Source organism: Neophocaena asiaeorientalis, unplaced genomic scaffold (assembly GCF_003031525.2).
Source record: "Neophocaena asiaeorientalis asiaeorientalis breed wild unplaced genomic scaffold, Neophocaena_asiaeorientalis_V1.1 scaffold332, whole genome shotgun sequence".
In the NCBI taxonomy this organism is placed as follows: Eukaryota; Metazoa; Chordata; class Mammalia; order Artiodactyla; family Phocoenidae; genus Neophocaena; species Neophocaena asiaeorientalis.
This window is the reverse complement of record NW_020173111.1, coordinates 4,790,429-4,809,062: the sequence shown is the minus strand read 5'-3', so window position 1 is coordinate 4,809,062 and position 18,634 is coordinate 4,790,429. Positions and strand designations below refer to the sequence as shown.

At 35.9% G+C, this 18,634-nt stretch overlaps 1 protein-coding gene across 2 annotated transcripts in view; it reads right to left on the bottom strand.

Moving 5' to 3' along the window:
• STT3B (STT3 oligosaccharyltransferase complex catalytic subunit B) overlaps positions 1-18,634 on the bottom strand; it is a 98,785-nt gene that overhangs the window by 4,129 nt on the left and 76,022 nt on the right. For both annotated transcript variants that reach the window (XM_024743453.1, XM_024743452.1), the window contains 10 exons: positions 15,408-15,506; positions 14,128-14,274; positions 12,830-12,878; positions 11,292-11,446; positions 8,684-8,895; positions 7,254-7,441; positions 6,353-6,524; positions 5,310-5,483; positions 2,779-2,892; positions 528-740 (listed from right to left, as the gene is read on the bottom strand). In XM_024743453.1, coding sequence (XP_024599221.1) covers positions 528-740; positions 2,779-2,892; positions 5,310-5,483; positions 6,353-6,524; positions 7,254-7,441; positions 8,684-8,895; positions 11,292-11,446; positions 12,830-12,878; positions 14,128-14,274; positions 15,408-15,506 — 1,523 coding nt within the window. The remainder of the gene's footprint in view (positions 1-527; positions 741-2,778; positions 2,893-5,309; positions 5,484-6,352; positions 6,525-7,253; positions 7,442-8,683; positions 8,896-11,291; positions 11,447-12,829; positions 12,879-14,127; positions 14,275-15,407; positions 15,507-18,634) is intronic.

Sequence of the window (18,634 nt, the reverse complement as noted above, 5' to 3'; positions counted from 1 at the left end):
GAAAATGCTATATAAATTTGCTTTGACCCAAAGATGATGAACGAATCACAACTGTTATTACCTGTTTGGCATTTTTACTTTCACAAAGGTTCAGAAGCCACAGACACATCTCACTTTACAAACACGTCTTACTAATGGGAGTGGCACAAGCTAAAGCCAGAATGCCTCTGGAAAATCTTAGCTTGGTTCACTGATAACCACTCTTCCCTATCGAGAACTATCCAGAACAGTTGCTGCTTGGGGTACCTGAAGTGCTCAGTTTGCAAGGACTGCCCTCAGCAGGTTGGCTTTATATCTACTTTGTATATAAGCCTTGGTCTTTATTCATCTGGCAAATGAAAATTTATTCGCAATTTTCAGTAATTATTTATCAGTCAAACCAACCAATCTTGAGTTACCCTTTTTTTCTTTTTTTTGAATTTTATTTATTTTTTTATACAGCAGGTTCTTATTAGTTATTCCTTTTATACATACTAGTGTATATATGGAGTTACCCTTTCATAAACATGACTTCATTTGGCACCCACCTTCTTTGACAAATACTTCTGTTTTGGGAAAATGTTGGTTACTCGAGGTTTGTGGTCTAGTGTCTCCCTGTTATCAGGTGCTTTCACTTTATATATCCTTACAAGCCAGTGCTCTGATGTAAAGGCCTCCTCCAAATGCTTGAATTTAATGTCCTTGTTTCCAATCTCAGCATTACGTGTTCGATCAAAACCTGGGGGTGTACGGAAATCCAACTGCAAAAGTGACATTAGTATTGGATGTTAACCATATTGGAAAGCTTGCAATATTAAAAGGTAGTAAATGTTAGCAGCAGAGTAAAACTTTCTCCTTTTAAACTAGGAAAACACAATCAGAGCAATATATTGTAACAGTTCTTATATGTTGCTAACCAGATAGGAAAAACTCTGCAAGAGAGAAACTAAATACATCAGAATTAGAGTTTCAATGAACCCTTAGAGTGGATGAACAGCCCACAGGCATAAAAAAACCAAAATAGCAAGATAAAATCCATTAAAGCCCTTCTTACACGTATTCAGAGAAAACACACAGAAGGGCCTGCTTTTCTGCCCCAGGGCCTTGCACTATACTATCTACTCTTTCAACCTCGAAGTTCTTCATTCAGTGATTTTGCATGGCTGGTCCCCTTTCTATCCTTTGGTCTCAGCCCAAATACCATCCCTTCAGGAAAATATTTTCTTGAGATTGATGGTTGCGAAGTCTCCTCCACTGATTCCTTATTCTTTTACTCTACAGTGTTTGCTGCTAAGGTTTTTATTTATCTTTAAAATTACCTATATCCTCCAACAGGATGTAAGCTGCATGATGACTTTACCTTATTCAGTGTGGCTCTATCTCACCAGCATTACTTGTTAAATCAATGCACAAGTAAAGCAGTGATGCTAACCAACCTGAAATTGGGAACTACAAAGGAAGTCAGACAAGCCAAACCATGGGAAGATTAACCAAGAATGAAAGGAGGAAAAAATGGAGGGACGGGAGAAGATTTTAAGAAATTCTCAGACTAAGTCTGTATGTTGCCACACAGAACTTAAATGAGTTCAACTTAAAAATAAATCCAAAAACCAAATCTCCTCCAGTGCGAGAATAACTTGTTATTGCACATCTATACAAGAGCAAAGTTATATACTTCATGTCTTAAACATATTATTCTCGAGTAGGGAAAGGCATCAAAATGAATGCATGCTACAGGCATGGCTTGGAGCTCTTGATAAACGTGACAGAAAAAAAAAGTCCTTCAATGCTCTCATTAGTGAACAGAGAAACTAATCTTTCACCCATTTTCTGAGGTAGCTAATTATTATGGCTTAAGTTGCTTCTTTTTTAGCATGAGTTTAGAGACCAGGCAGTGGCCTTCAAAGAAAACACAAACAAAAACCTAAATCTGGTAGTAAAAGTTTCGTCTGTTTTTTCAGAGTCACCTGTAGAGTAATTCCAAGCGAATAATGCTGAAACATTATCTCGATCCCTGGTATTTGTATAAAATTAAACAAGCAATTTTTCCTCTGCCATTGATGTAACCTTAGTATGAAGGTATAACTTGGTATGACAGTCATGCAATCTGAGAGCTATGAAGAATCACAGAAGCCATCAGTCCAACCCCCATTATACACAGACAAGGAAAAAAACAAGTCGAGAGAGAATGTGACTTGTCCAAGGGTTATGTGACCTGACAGAGCCAGATCTGGAACCCAGGTGTTGTGACAGTCCATTATCTGTTCTTTTTGCCACGATGCCTCTTTGCCCATTCACTCATTTTTGTCGACTCTTAATCTTTTGTACCATATCATTCCAATTTTCTGGGAAAACTCTGACCCAGAGAGTCCTAGCTCTCTGTGGTAATGGAGAACAGGGAAACAGTGAATATATGAAGTGACTAAATAATTCATCTCTTTAATTTCAGGCTTTCCCCCACTAGGCAGTGAAGTTAAACTACTTAAGATCACACTGCTTCCCAGCTGGAAGACCTCTCCCTGGTCTTCCAAAAGCATGAAGTCGAAAAGTGAGATGGCAAGCAAAGAATGGATTTGAGCCTATGTCAATTAACAATTTTGGAAGGAAATCTTCGATCTAAAAAATATTTCCTCGTTTTTTACATACAAGTTTCAGAAATTAAATAGAGAAAAGAATCTTTAGATGAGCACATTTTTCTTTACAGCGCAACCAAAACATCATTATCCTGTTTTTTCGAGTCAAACAAGGCTACTTAATATTCCTTTGAATAAAGATTATAGAAAAATTGATGTAACTAACCTGCATTTCTCCAAATCTGTAGTATGACATTTTATACATAAGGCAATTCAACAAAGTAGGGGATCCTGCTTTGTCTACACGGAATTCTCCTTGTGGGGTGAAATAGTCACTTTCCTACAGGAAAGAATCCAGAAGTTTGTGCCAGTTTAATATAACCAATTCAAAGCTACAGGTTCCCCTTTTCATTTCCCCATAAGAACTAACTTTTGAGGTATCTTCATAAAGCCATATTTAGTTACATCTCAAAAAAACATAGTATCAGAAGACGAATTTATAAATTTAATGTCATCTCTTAAAAAACCCACAAAACTATCATGGGTGTTTTTTAAAGCTCAGTATAGAAATCATTTATAGGAAATAAACAAGAGTATCCAAAACACAGAGAAAAAGAACAATAGTCTGTTAGAGTGAGGGAGGGCGATTATTAATTAATTCTACCAGATTTTAAACCATGTTATAATAAAACCTCAATAATTTAAGAAAAAAAAAAGGTACCAATACCATGATTTAATATCAGGTAGGCCAACTAAATTTGTTCTTTATTTTTCCATATGAACTTTTAAAATCAGTTCTTTAGTTCAGAGGGGAATGTTTAGAAAACTTCTGTAGGAATTTTTATTGGGAGTTCATCAAATTTATGAATTAACCTCTAAGAGGGCTAATCTGACACCATCGATAGAAATTCTTCATCTAGGAATTTATCCTACAGAGATACTTACACGTGGGCAAAATGATGAGTGTACAAAGTTATTTATCGCACCACTGTTTATGAGATTAAAAAACTGGAATCAACCTAAATGTCCATTAACAGGGACAGGTTAAATGAATCATGGTGCACACACACAATGGAAGACACTATGCAGATATAAAAAAAAAAAGGAATGAAGAAGCATCCCCATAAGATCTCCATAATATATTGTGAAGTAAAAAAAGCAAGAACAAGGTGTATATTTTGCTACTAGTTATCTGCTTCAATAAGAATCATAAGAAAATAGTAAGAGACTACCATGGACTTTTTTCTTTTCCTTTTCTTGGGGTGGAGGGTGTAAACTTTTACTGTATATCCCTTTATATTTTATTTTTTGAACCATGTGAATGTGTAAATTACCTATTCACAAAGCATAGGAATTTAGGATTTTTCTCTATATAAATGGTTCAAAGCATATATCTGGATCTACCACGTCAGTTTTAACACTGCTAAAGCAAATGCACAAATGAAAATTATATACTAGGAGGATTAAATTAAGACCAATTTAACACAAGGTAATACTGTTTATTAATCGTAGTTAAGGGGAAATGTCACAACATTTACATTTAAACAAGAAATCTGGGGCTTTACTCGACTTCATTCCTGTCACGTAAAACATATTCATACATTGTCCCAAAAGGTTCTTTTATTCTGGATCAGCCGTGAATCTTACTCTCATCTTTTGTGCCTTCACCACGTAAACCACAGTGCTGGGTGCCCAACCTCTCTGAGCTCACAGCTGAGTGGGAGAGATACAACAGAATCTACCTACAAACCAGGCTGGATGTGATCTGATAATGCACCAGAGAAGGGCTTCTGGAGAGGGGACTAATCTGTGGTAGGGAAGGTACTCCAAGAAGAAAACAGTATAAACACGTGTGTCAGATGAGCCAAGGAAAGAAACCATGCGGCAAGTTTCATGGGCTAGAGTAGATCGACAGAGTGGAAAAAGGTGATAGAAGGACAAGAGGCCAGCAAAGGAAAGTGAAGTATTAAGGGGTTGTGCATTCTGAGCTAAAGCGTTTGGATTTCATACCACTGCTTCATTATTTCAATCATCATTATAATTATTTCAAACCAGCCACTAGGCTGAGGCTTCATCTGTGTTACTATAAATTCTCATAACAGCAGTACAAATGAATTATTCCTGGCATCTGTCAGTGATCAACTAAAACAGCCGTAATCACAATTATAACACTAGAACCTAGAACAAGACCTAGTGCTCAAAGCATATAATGCTGACTGGCTGAAAAACAACTTGCCCATAGCACCAAGCTGACAGCAGCAGGGTTTAGTTCCAACTCATGTCTGTCTGGTTTCAAGGCCCCTTTCCTTAAACTAATGAAGGCTTAAAAAAAATTAAAAAAAAAAAAAAGCTGGAAAGTTACATGATCCATGTCATGTTAGACTGGGAGAGGGAACAAGACTAAGGCAAAGATAGCAAGTTCATGGCTACTGTCCTATTTCAGGTTTACGAGCATAGGGGTCAATGCCAGAGCGGAAGCAATGAAAATGGAAGGAACGGGCAGAAGTGACAGGCTGTAAGGAGTAAAGGCAAGAATTTTGACAAGGGATTGCTTTGTAGGGGAGAATGGAAGTACCAGGTATGAGTTTCCAAAGTTTTAAACCTGGGAAAATGCTTATGGTATCTTTAATAAACAGTAAAGTCAGACTGAAGAACTAATTTGGGGGATAGGATAATGAAAACAAACACAATGCAATTAACAAGGTAAGAGGGCTACTGGGAGCTGTCTTTCACACCGAGAATGACCTAGTTTCTTACCCGAATGTCTTTTGGATGTTCCCCTTCAGCTATCCTAACCATCCAGAGAAATTTGTTGATATCATCACCAGAATACCCAATAACCCCTCCAAAAATAACCAAAACATAATCTACATCCAGACTCCTCATGATTTTATAGGCTGCTGTTTCATTTGAAGACATGGCTTTTCCCACCTACAGAATAAAAAATGAGAATGTGTGTACTTAGTCCCAAAATACACTAAAAATAAAAATGGACGCACATTTTTACTTTAAGATGGAATGCATCTCAAGAGTTTGATTTACATGGAATTCTTTTTATAAGAATGATTTGCTATGAATTCAACAGATTTACTGAGATTTATAAGCACCTCACTTACTACAACCAATTATAGCAGAAATGTCAAAATCAGAAATACATGCTCTAATATTTTGCTAATAATTAGGTCTCATGAAATTAACATTTTAATATGAAAGCAGGCAAGCTTAAAAGAAGCAGAACTTCTCATAACCTCAGGCCGAGGATGACCATCCATCTAGCTAGCACAAATACATTCTTCTCTTCAGTTTACTAAACATCTAATGATTAGTTACAACACTAATACAAAGAGAATGCATTTGGCTAATGCCCAGTTATCTATTTAAAATCTTTAAAGAACAGAGAGGTGATTACTTTAATTAACGTAAATTAGTTATTTAATAGCTAGAGCGAACATAATTTGCATGCCTATAAAACACAGTGCATTTGTTTTACATATTTGCAAATACTTTTCTTAACTTATGAAATGGAAAATACAAGACAAATATTTTAAGTTTCAGATTTTGCCTACTCTCCAGCAAACAGCCTACAATTCTGAATGATACTTAAATTCTATTCTTAAAACCAAAATAAGCATACCTTGAACTCACTTTATTGAATAAATATGTAGAGAAGTATGTTCAAAATTCAGCAAGCAAAGAGTACTTTCACCCACATTTTTCCTACTTAATCACAAGTGAAGTCTGATTGCTAAGTAGTGAATAAAGGTTTGTAACTTTTGATCTTTTGTTGATCAAATTCTTACCAGTGCTATGTGGCTGTTATTCCAGGTGTTATTATCCACCAAAGTAGTTCTATTAGCCATCCCAGCTATTTGATAGCCATAATCCCACCAAGACATCACTCGGGCATGTTCATCTGTATTTTGCCTCAGCCAAAAGTAAGCTTCTCTAAAATCATCTAAGATATTCCTGGTGCTGAAAACAATCACAATATTCTTTAAAATGATATCTTAGAAGTGTGAAGATGGTAACTTAAAACCTTGAGGTGCCAGGCCACTAAGTAATTTCATATTTTAAGGATGGTAGTTAAAAGCCTCCATGGCAGGGAGAAAAAAAAAAAAAATCAATGAAGAGCTAGACTAGTGCTTCTTAGACTTTAATATGCATACAAACCACCAGGCCATCTTGTAAAAAAGCAAATTCTGGTTTAGTAGTTCTGGTGTGGAGCCTGATACTCGGCAAGTCTAATGAGCACCCAAGTGAAGCAGAAGCTGGAGTGGGAATGCGGGGTTGCAGTACATAAACCAGCTGTTCTTAAACTGTAGCTGTATCAGAATCACCAGGGGGGCTTATTAAACCACAGATCACTGAGTCTCACCCCCAGGTTTCTCATTCACACACTGAGGTGGGGTCAAGAATTTACATTTCAAAAGGATTTCCTGGTAATGATGATGCTCTGTGTCCAAGCACAACACTTTGAGAAAGACTAATGTGTGTGTTATATATGCAAAGATATTTTGGAAAAGAGCATGAAATACAATGATTATTACCTACTTCTACCAAAGGGGACGGGCAGGGGAAAGGTCACAAGAAAAGCACAGCAGATTCAAATGCAGAGCCTCACAAACATCTTTGAATTCTATCTTTTGAGACAGGAAAAAAGGGTAGGTATAAAATCCTCTTGTAGTCAAGTTGTCTTCTTACCCGTCATGATTGTAAGAGGCCAGGACCACACTTGGGCTGGAGTAGGCATTGCTTGTGACCCAGGTACAGTGGACTGCAAACATCATCAACAGCATCAGCATCAACATGGTAACAATGCTTTTTATATTGGGACCTAATCCCTCTTCAGTTTTTTCCTGTTCAGTTACATGCTTCCTCACTTTACCTGCCTGAAAATGCAAATAAAACTGATGAGACAAATTCATCATTTGACTTGCTTTCATTAAGACACTCAAAAGGGAGAAGGTTGGGAGAATGTTATCTATCAATTTAATTCTTTCAGAAGGAAAATGTATAACCATCAGGAATTCTCGTGTGGGTCATACAACATTTTCTAAAAATTATCAAGGTGAATTCCAAAGTCAAATGTGAATGAGAAGGCTTCCTGGAACTAAACCCAATCCAGGAGCAGATTGCAGAGTAAAAAATCTCCAGTAAGAAGCTGCTTTCAAACTCAACTGTCCTTATGTTTTATGTAAATACAAAGGAGATAACCAAATGGTCTCATGCTGGCCACCTTTTCTTATAAAAAATCTGAATTCCTCACCGTGAAAACAGCAATATCCAGCTATAATCCAGACCATGTAGGATTTTAGTATAGGAAAAAACTGCATTATCAGAATCAGTTTTCTAATTTCCAAACCCCAAACCAACAGACTTGTTAAAATCAAGATTACATTTTTGAAAACAAAACAAAAACCTCACCGAACAGAGAACAGAACAGTCAGAGGTTCTAAATTGCAAGGCTAGTTATTAAGAAACCACAAAACAAAACATAACAAACACAAAAGCAGGTATGTGCCTTATTAGCACTAATCTGCATGAATAATACTGGACCTATCATAGTAAAGAAAGAAAATTTCAAAATTAATACGTATACTGCGAAGCTCTTCATTGCTTATTGCTACTTAAAAATCTAGTTAATAAAGTTTACTATGTCATCCAAGACAAGTGCTCTGATTCTGAGTCTTTTCCACACTTGCACCAAATATAATCCTGCTCTGTTAGCTGAGAAGTTAAAAGTGAATTACATTATTATATGGGCCAGCCACCTAGTGCTAACGAACTGGAGACTTTTTTTTTAAGGCACTTATTCCCCTCGTGAATTACTATTCAGTCAACCAAATATTTTTAAAGTTTACAGTGAATATGGACCTCAAGGATAAGCACTTTGCACATTGTTTCAGAAGGATTTATAGCGCTAAATTTTATGTAATTTAGTAGAGCACCAGCTTTCTGAGTGAAAAGACCAACCAGGATTCAAAATTTGAGGCAAGCAGTAAAGACCAACTAGAATGTCATAGTTTGCCTAAATTCTTGTTTAATCACCCTTCATAATATATATAAGTTCTTACTGTGGTGGAAAAATAAAACACGTAAAAATTTTAAAGGCCTTACTTTAGATTTCCCACCTTATCATACAAATTTCCTGGGTTTCTCTTGTCATCCTCATCACTGCTGTCCTCCACAGGTGGGTTTTCCCTTTTCATGTCATCCCCCAAATAATGCTCAAAAACATTTGAGAATGCAATTGCAGACAGCATACAGACGACTGGAGTCAAGGTCAACATCAGCCGCACCATCACGCCAGCAAAGTAGACAGCACTGATGGCATACAGAGCAACTGCAAAGACAAGTTCTCTCGTAACACTTCAGAAGAGAAAAGGGTCCCTGGAAACTCCACTGACTATTTAAAACTGTTTAAAACAAAATCTAAAAACAGACAAACATCTCATAAAAGGGCTGTTTTATTTATTTACTTAAAGAGGAACTTTTAAAAAAAAATAAATTTATTTTATTTATTTTGTTTTTGGCTGTGTTTGGTCTTTGTTGTTGCATGCAGGCTTTCTCTAGTTGTGGCGAGCCGGGGCTACTCTTTGTTGCAGTGCACAGGCTTCTCACTGCGTTGGCTTCTCTTGCTGCAGAGCACAGGCTCTAGGTGCGTGTGCTTCAGTAGTTGTGGCACGTGGGCTCAGTAGTTGTGGAGCATGGGCTTAGTTGCTCCACGGCATGTGGGATCTTCCTAGACCATGGCTCAAACCCGTGTCCCCTGCATTGGCAGGCGTATTCTTAACCACTGTGCCATCAGGGAAGCCCTAATTGTTTTTAAATTGATAATGCTAACCAATTTAAAAGTCATATTTAGAAATTATAACTAGTGTTGACACAATAAACACTGCATATCAACAGTTTAGAGAAGCATATCATGTTTCAAGTTTAATTATAGCTACTATGGGGAATGAGACAATTATTTGTCAACAGCATCACATATTAGAAAAATACGTTAACTGACAGATGAAAACATGTTTGGTGAATTGTATTATTAGGCACAGTAAGTTTTATAGAATCAAAGTCTATGAAAAGTCTGTGCCAGTATCTGGCATAAAGCCTGCTTTAAAGTAAGAATGGGATGAGAAGAATATAATTTATTACCAAAGGAGGAACTTATAAAGTTATTGCCAAGAAACTTAAAAAAAAAAAAAATTGGAAGTGATTTCCAATAGTCAAAGCTTTCCAGATAATGTGCTCACCACAAGGAAAGGCTCTATCATTTCTGGCTAGAGGCTATATGACTTTACAAAGTTAATGAGTCATTTGAGTGCCTATCTCATTTGAAGCTAATTCACATTTTTTTCCTGACTAAAAAATACATTTATTATACCATATTGTTTATCTCAATGGATTTTTATATACGCACACACCTATGTAATTACCACCCATATCGAAATACAGAACATCTGTATACCTCCTCAGGAGAATCCCTCATGCCTCTTCCCAGTCAATAACTGCTCCCCTCACCCCCCACCCTTTTTTACCTTGAAAGTCCAAAAAGGTAATCACTATTTGGACTTTTAAAGCAATAATTTAGTTTTCCTTATTCTTAAACTTCATAGTAATGAAATTATATAAAAATGTTCTCTTTTGTACTGGTTTCTTTTAATTACCCATGCTATTCTTTTATTAATTGTTGTGTTGTATTCTACTGTACAAATACATAAAAATCTCTTTATCCTACTGCTGATAACCTTTGGAATGTTTCTAATTCGGGGCTATTATGGATAAAGTTGCTATGTATATACTCTTAAACATGTCCTTTATGGGACACACGCACTTACTTCTCTTGGGTATATACCTAGGATTGGGACTGCTAAGTCATGAGTGGGCAATACGTCTAAGCTAAAATCTTTTTGAATGATGCAATATTAACATGGCCTTATCCAGAGTCCAGTGACCTATAGAAACCAGAAAAGAAGGTGTGTCATCCTTTGGTTAGAACCTATGCAGATGCTATTTTATCTCTCCTGACTTCACTCTGGAACAGTAACTTTTGAGTGTCTCTAATGGTCCAGGACCCATACTTGCACAAACTATTTGCTTATGTGACCCTGTGCATATTACAAAGCTTTTTCAGTTTCAGGTTTTATCAAATACAAAACAGCCACAGCATACTTCTTGTGATGACTGAATTACATAAAAGTGTTTGGTATCTGTTTACTTTGTCCATTTATATTTTGAATGTCAGATCCTAAACACTGGCTTTAAAATAGTTTGTATATCTAAGTCTTGTAAGTTGGAAATTACACAAATTAGTCAAGAGGGTGTTACTTAAAGGTGATTCATATTCCATTACAAAATGTACTTTTGCACTGAAATTTGGATCATGGATGCCCCTGCAAACTTCTTCCTACTTGATTGGATTTAACTGAGAAAATAAAGTCAAGTCTATTCTGTCAACAGTTATTTCCAATTCTCAGCCACAGACTATAATTACATTAACCTCTCAGAAAACAATAAATTGAATGAAAAATTTATATACTAGTCCAAAATGAAAAGTTAATAATTAGAGTATATATAATGCAAATTCACTGAATTTTTCTTGGTTAAGCACTTATGCAAAGTAAGAGAGGAAAGTTTATCTTAAATATGCATAGAGTCAAGCAAAGAAAAACAAAACTTTAAAGTGCAGTGATAATCTCAACAAAAATAAATAAATCAAAGTATTTATTAAAAATCTCTTACCAAATACTCTTTCATCGTTGATATTTTTAATGCAGAACCACAGGCCTGCTGGGAAGGTACACACAAGAATATGTAGATCAAAGAAGAAAGATACCCAAGTTGTAGGTTGATGCTCAGACACTGATGCAATAATTGGAATGTGTATTTTTGCGTACCTGGTATTAAAAAAAGTTAACATTATTTAAAAGTAAATGATAAAACAGGAGTTCCTTTTAGATGACTAAACTTTCTCTGATTGTAGATATGGTTCCTATCCCTACCTCTTCTTGCTTAAAAGCATACTCCAATGTAACCAGCTAGAGTGGAAATATATCTGATACACACTGGTAAAACCAAAACCAATATGCCCCTCCTAAAATCAGAATTATCTAAGGCCAGTTATAAAAGTGTTGGCTCTGACTTGTAACACAAAAATCTTTGCTCAAATAGGAGTTTGTTTTGCAGTTTTAACTTAGTACTTTTCTAAGTTTGCATCAAAGAGTTTCACTATCTTCTGGACTTATTACTAGCAGAAATACCTTATCCGATAACATATTGCCACAATACCTTTCTTAACAAGGAGATGGCACAGAGGCTGGTGAGGGAAATGGAAAAGACAGGACAAATTTTCCCTGAAATTCCAAAGTGGTCAGTTAAAGTCTGAAAGCAAGAATAAGTATGACTAAGAAAAATTTAACCTAGGATTTTAACCTAATCAGAAAAACTAACTTCTACAACTGGGGTTTTCCCTCAAACTCTGGTGATGCAAAGGCTGATCTCTGGAAGTTTGTGTCTGTTAGCTTCAGCCATTCATACATAATTTGCTTATGCCCTTTAATTAGTCATGGGCAGGAGCCCTTTTGGTATCACACCAAAGGGCAGGCCTGTTCAATAAATTGTGGTAGGTTTTTTATTCGGCCACATGGAGAGTAACAAAAAAGATGGAATAGCAGAATCAAGGGAGAGAACTAAATTTTCACCAAGAGATATTTTCTTATCCTTAGGAAAACATTTCTAGAGATAAAAAATTATTGAGCTAATTTAAAACTAAATTTTTTTTACTAACTCTTTTTATAATAGCACTCTTAAAAAGCACAACAAATATTCTCTAGTATATTTGATAGGTTAAAAAATATCAAGAAACTTAGATAATGTGGTATTAAAAAGAAAGTTAAATTTTTCTTCATATCTACGGCATGCAGATGCTATAACATAGCATCTGTCCTTAATGATTAAAAATTAAACATTACTAACAGATGGAAACTTTGAATACATTGGTAAAAACAAAAATCAATTACTAAAATGGTATACGTTACCTGAAATGTTTTAACAAATAAAACTAAAATAAGGAGTTGCCCATGAACAGAAATGTGACTTACATAATCACACAAAAGATGAATTCCAAACAGGTATCATAACAGACAAAATACAACATTTACTGAACTAGTACATGCTAGATACTTTAGAAATGTTGCCCAGGTATTGACAGAGATACTAACAATAAAGAACAGACAACAAAAGGAAAATAACATGAGGGCAAATAACTTATCTGCACTTACCCAGTATCCCACAATGAGTAAAACCTGCCACTCCACGGTGCAATGTAACCTTGGAAGGAAAAATGTAGAGGAAATTATTCTGCCTTTTCACTGTTTTTACGTTTATTGATTATTATGGATTAATTTAAGCTAATATTAAAAGAATTCTTGTTTTTAAAAAAATAGGTGACAACGTATTTCACACAGCTGGCAGTCAGATAAAATAAAGTTAGGGATCAAATAAAAAAAATATCCACGGACATTACATTTTCAGAGAAATACAACAAGTTGACAGATAAAATTGTAGAATGTTTTCCAATTCTCTCTTAAACCTCTAGTTGACTAGTAAAATAAAGCTAAGGTATTAAGATAGCATTGGATAATTTTAAAAAGTGAGAGGTGTCCAGTATGCCAAATTTAGATAAATTACAAAGATGATTTTAATTTTAAAAAAAATTTATCTTTTATTTATTTTTGGCTGCGTTGGATTTCCATTGTTGCGCATGGGCTTTCTCTAGCTGCATCGAGCGGGGGCTAGTCCTTGTGGCGGTACACAGGCTTCTCATTGCGGTGGCTTCTCTTGTTGTGGAGCATGGGCTCTAGGCACGAGGGCTTCAGTAGTTGTGGCTCGCAGGCTCCAGAGTGCAGGCTCAGTAGTTGTGGCACATGGGCTTAGTTGCTCCACGGCATGTGGTATCTTCCTGGACCAGGGCTTGAACTTGTGTCCCCTGCATTGGCAGGTGTACTCCCAACTACTGTGCCACCAGGGCAGTCCACAAAGATGATTTTAAACATTCGTGCCTTTTATTCCTGTCAATTAATTCTTCATGATTTTATGACGTAGGCTGGTACATTAATTTGACATACCTTCAGAAAGAATTTGACTTATTTCTAGGGACTAATAAAGTCAGGATTAGAAAGTAACTCAGAATCCAGAAGCAGACTGAAACTGATCTGGTTGACTGTTTAAAATCAGGAGATAGAGTATACGTAAACAAGGGAGGGTAAACCTGCACTGTTAATACTGGAAGCTTTGAATTTTATACATTTTGGGCCTATTCATCCATCAAGAGAAGGATGTTTGAAAGTGGATTTATCAGAACCTGAAGCAGCAAAATTAAGATACTGTTAAAAAAAAATCAAAATTTGTACTGCTATTCACATTTTAGAACCTTTGACTATTATTTTCATACAGTTTGTAAAGAAACCACAATATTTGACCTACTAGGATAAATGCAACATGTACAAAATTTGAAAAAGAATTACCTTTTGCAATAACCTAGAGACAAGATTCATATCCTACAGGTGATGACACCTACCTGTATAAGTCAAATAGATGACACTAAGGAACACAGCACCTGCAGCTAGTGATACACCCAAAAAGAACAGGGTCTGGAACTCTTGTTTTGTTAATCGGTCTCTCAGATACTGCAAGAAAGCATAAGCTTGCAGCAATGCAAAGACACCTAATTAAAGAAAAGGTTCATATAAGTAACCAACAAAGCATTTTTACTAAGGACATTTACAAACGTTAATTTGGAAGACCTTCTTAGAATACCTTGTACCATTCATATATCAGAGACTAGTCATTTGATCTGACATTTCCTTTGTCAAATGACAGTTAACCAATTAATACATCCCAAAAATTCTGTTACATGTTTTTTTCAAAATGATCAGACTCCCCATACATGGACCAGGCAAGAAAAATCTCATTTCAGTAACTGAAGCCTATTCAGCACATTAAATTCCACCCTTTGTCCCATATTTTAGCAACATGTTTTCTAGGGAAAAAAATTAAAAAGATAAAGAAACATCATTAAAAAAATAATTCTCAGATTTACTGAAGGATACAACTGACCTGGATGAGAAGAATCCTGATATATGGTTACTGTTTATATTTGGGTGGGGGATGGAGATGGTTCAAGATTCTTACTGAGAATCTGATGATAAAAGCTATGGAACATCATCTTAGAAAGTTAAATATACTGATATTTATAAAATGCTACAAACAAAATAACTACCCACAGACTTCCTATGGATCATGCACCTTGTGTGTAGAATCTCTGATAAAGTTTTATTCACAGATCTCCCACTGTATCTTGTTATTTGTGACCGAGATTAATGATGGCAAAATGCTCTGCTTTAGGGAGAGAAATTATATGACCTTATAATCAATATGAAAGCCATTAATTCCAGTTAGTAGATATGGATAAAATATTTTAGTGAGATGTATGGAACATAAAAATGAAATGTTCCATCTAAATTTGGTAAAATGAAAACTCAGTGATACAGTAACTCAGTGTACAGATACACTATTTAATTTATACAAAGCAAATGTTATTTAGTGGTTGCAAAAAAGGATGTTTTGCTTTTTCAAAACAGTCACAGCTGGCAAGATAAGCACTTTTAGGCGTACAACATCAGAAAGTCTCTATAAACTCTATGATATTCATATTTTATAGTGGTGATGTTTTAGAACCAATACGATGAAAATTAAAAACAACTACAAAACCCCAAAAGGACCCTTCATTCCACTGAAGATCGGCCAGTCATACCTTCACAGATTCCTTAGAAGAAAGAAAATAAATATTTTTCATACCTGCAGCTGCCATGTGTTCACTTGTTCTGATTGGCTGGAATCCCACAAAGGGTATCTGCATGGATAATATTAATCCCACAATATAGAAAGTGCTATATGCTATAAAGACAAAATAGGAAACAAGGATAATTTACTACTACCAATAAGTACTTCAAACATAAATATATACACAACTCATATATTTTTAGCAAAGTTTTAACTGAACTTATTTTAAGAATAGAATACTGAAGTGACTATTCTATTTGATACATATTTGATGGTTAATCATACATTATAAATTGTGAAATTCTTTCTGCCATTTTAAAAAATATTATTTTAAGGAGACTGGTGCTGTTTTACTCTCCTGAAAATGGAATCAAGTTTTTTTTTTCAATCTATCATTAATAATCAATGACATAACCCAAGAAGCTATGTAATATATAAGTAAACACCATTCCTATTGGCATTAACCCATAAATAAAGTATGCATGACCAAATGAATACTTATATTATGAATAGCTGCTATTGTCTCAGAAGCTTTTAAGTATTCACACCCTATTTATAGTCTCCTAACACTTTTGTACAGTACTTAACCAGTTAAAAAAAAAAATCTTATGTCTATCTGCTAAGTTTTATGTGATTAAAGAACAAAAGAACTAAGTACACAGAAGTCAAGCCATAAAACAGACTAGTTACTGAATTTATTAGGATCTAATAAAGGAAACTTATTTGCTCTTGGCACTGAATATACTATATAGTATTCTCGGCTTATATCAACATAAGTGTATAGGTAAATTGGGGAGGGGCTACAATTTGTATAACAGACTTATTTTTGCATTTAGGTGTTCACAGATCACTACCAGACAAGCTGATTACAGTGAAAGTATTTGGAATCACTGTAATTAAAAATTATTTAGAAATGAAGTTAAAACTCATGTAAAATAAGTTAATGTGAAGATTATTCCATTTATAAAGCTTACTCACATACTTTATGAAGTACAGTCAATATTTAGTTGTTGGCAAATAAAATACTCTATTAGAAAAAAAACTGCAAGAGAACTGTTATAGCAGGCGTATCTGTATGCTACACATTGTACAGCACAGCATATGCTTCTCTTCACTCAACTCAGCTGAGAAAGAATGCTTATTTGCTTTTAAAAGAAATCCATTTATAGAAGGTAAATTATGTGTTAATGGTTCAAATGTTAAGTTGTCTTCCAAGCTGTCTGATGAGAGATGACTACAGTGTTAGAAAAAGGATAAGAAGCTTAAGTAAATGTAATAGGAAGGACCAATGTATAACGTTTCTGATGACCTCAAGCTAATAGAGAACCAGTTGTCTAGAGGACGCTGCAGAAGCAACACATCCAACAATGTACTTTCCAGACATATCTGTGTTAGAATACGATTACCCTCAATAAGACAGCTGAACACAAATGCAATAAAAGTTAAGTAAATATAAATAAGAATTTCTATGTCACATATATTTGAACTGCCAACCAATCTGGTTGATGGGTTATCTAATAACAGTATGTTTCTTTAACAAATCAGTCTGTGTAGACACCCAGATGAAGAGTCACAGAGGCACAATTAGAAAAAAAATGGGAAAAAGGTCATTGTGTGACCTTGAACAACTACTTAAAAATGAAAGTTTGTTTCCTCACAACAGAATGAGGAGTTTAGACAAGACTTGTAGATCCCTCCCCTCCTCCGCCCCAATAATAATAAGCTAAGCTTCTATGATCAACAGGTCTCTTAGACACCTAGAGCTGAGAAATTAAACCCTGGAGAAATATTGAACACACAAAGGCACAATTAGAGGGGCTTCCCTGGTGGCACAGTGGTTAAGAATCTGCCTGCCAATGCAGGGGATACGGGTTCAAGCCCTGGTCTGGGAAGATCCCACATGCCGTGGATCAACTAAGGCCATGAGCTACAACTACTGAACCTGTGCTCTAGAGCCAGCGAGCCACAACTACTGAGCCCGTGTGCCACAACTACTGAGCCCGCGCTCCATGACAAGAGAAGCCACCACAATCAGAAGCCTGCGCACCACAACAAAGAGTAGACCCCGCTCACTGCAACTAGAGAAAGCTCGCGCGCAGCAACGAAGACCCAACGCAGCCAAAAAAAAAAAAAAAAAAAAAAAAAGGCACAATTAGAAAGGCCAAGCCTGAGAAAACCTTATGTCATTTATGTGTATTAATTATAGTTATGTCTACTTACATCCAAACACTACAATCACCTCTGAGGCTGGATTTCTCTTTCTTATAAACACAAATGAACACTGAGTATTATATAACACTGTCACAGAATTTGGATTAGATATGACAAATGGCACACACTGAACAAAAAAGTAAAGTCTTTTAAAAAAAATTGAGGTCAAATTCACATATAATCATTTTGAAGCAAACGATTCAGGGGCATTTTGTATATTCTCAATGTTGTGCTACCACCAAACCTCTCTAGTCCCCAAACATTTTCATCATCCCAAAAGAAAACCTCATACTCACCCCATCCTCTCTATCCCAGAGCAAGGCAAACACAAATCTGCATCTGTTTCCATGGATTACTGGTTTGTTCTTTTTTGTTTGTTTGGTTTGTTCTTAATTGTAAAGGTAATGTATTGTTTAGAAAAAAGAAAACACAGTAAAAAGTGAAAGTCTCTAGCCCATTTACTTCCCGTTAAGTCACATTTTCCAGAAATAATCACTAGAAGGCATGGTCGGCACACATATACATGATGGGTACACACATCATACCGTCTCTTCAAATGGGCCTACACTGTGCTTGGTAATGTAAAAATTTCAGCAATCACTTGCCTGGAAACTATCAATGAAGTTTATTCTCAGGGATTTGCTCAAGCTCATTTCCAGGCATATCCAAAAGAGAAGACTAAACTGGGTAATATTCTCATTTCAGCGGTTTTATGCAACTTCACAGAGGCATTTATTGTCATTAGTGAAGAAGAAAACATTTTATAAAAAAGTAGGTGCACTAGGGCTTCCCTGGTGGCACAGTGGTTAAGAATCCGCCTGCCAGTGCAGGGGACACAGGTTCGAGCCCTGGTCCAGGAAGATCCCACATGCCGCGGAGAAACTAAGCATGTGTGCTGCAACTACTGAGCCTGTGCTCTAGAGTCCATGAGCCACAACTACTGAAGCCCACACGCCTAGAGCCCATGATCCGTAACAAGAGAAGCCACCGCAATGAGAAGCCCGCACACTGCAACGAAGAGTAGCCCCCGC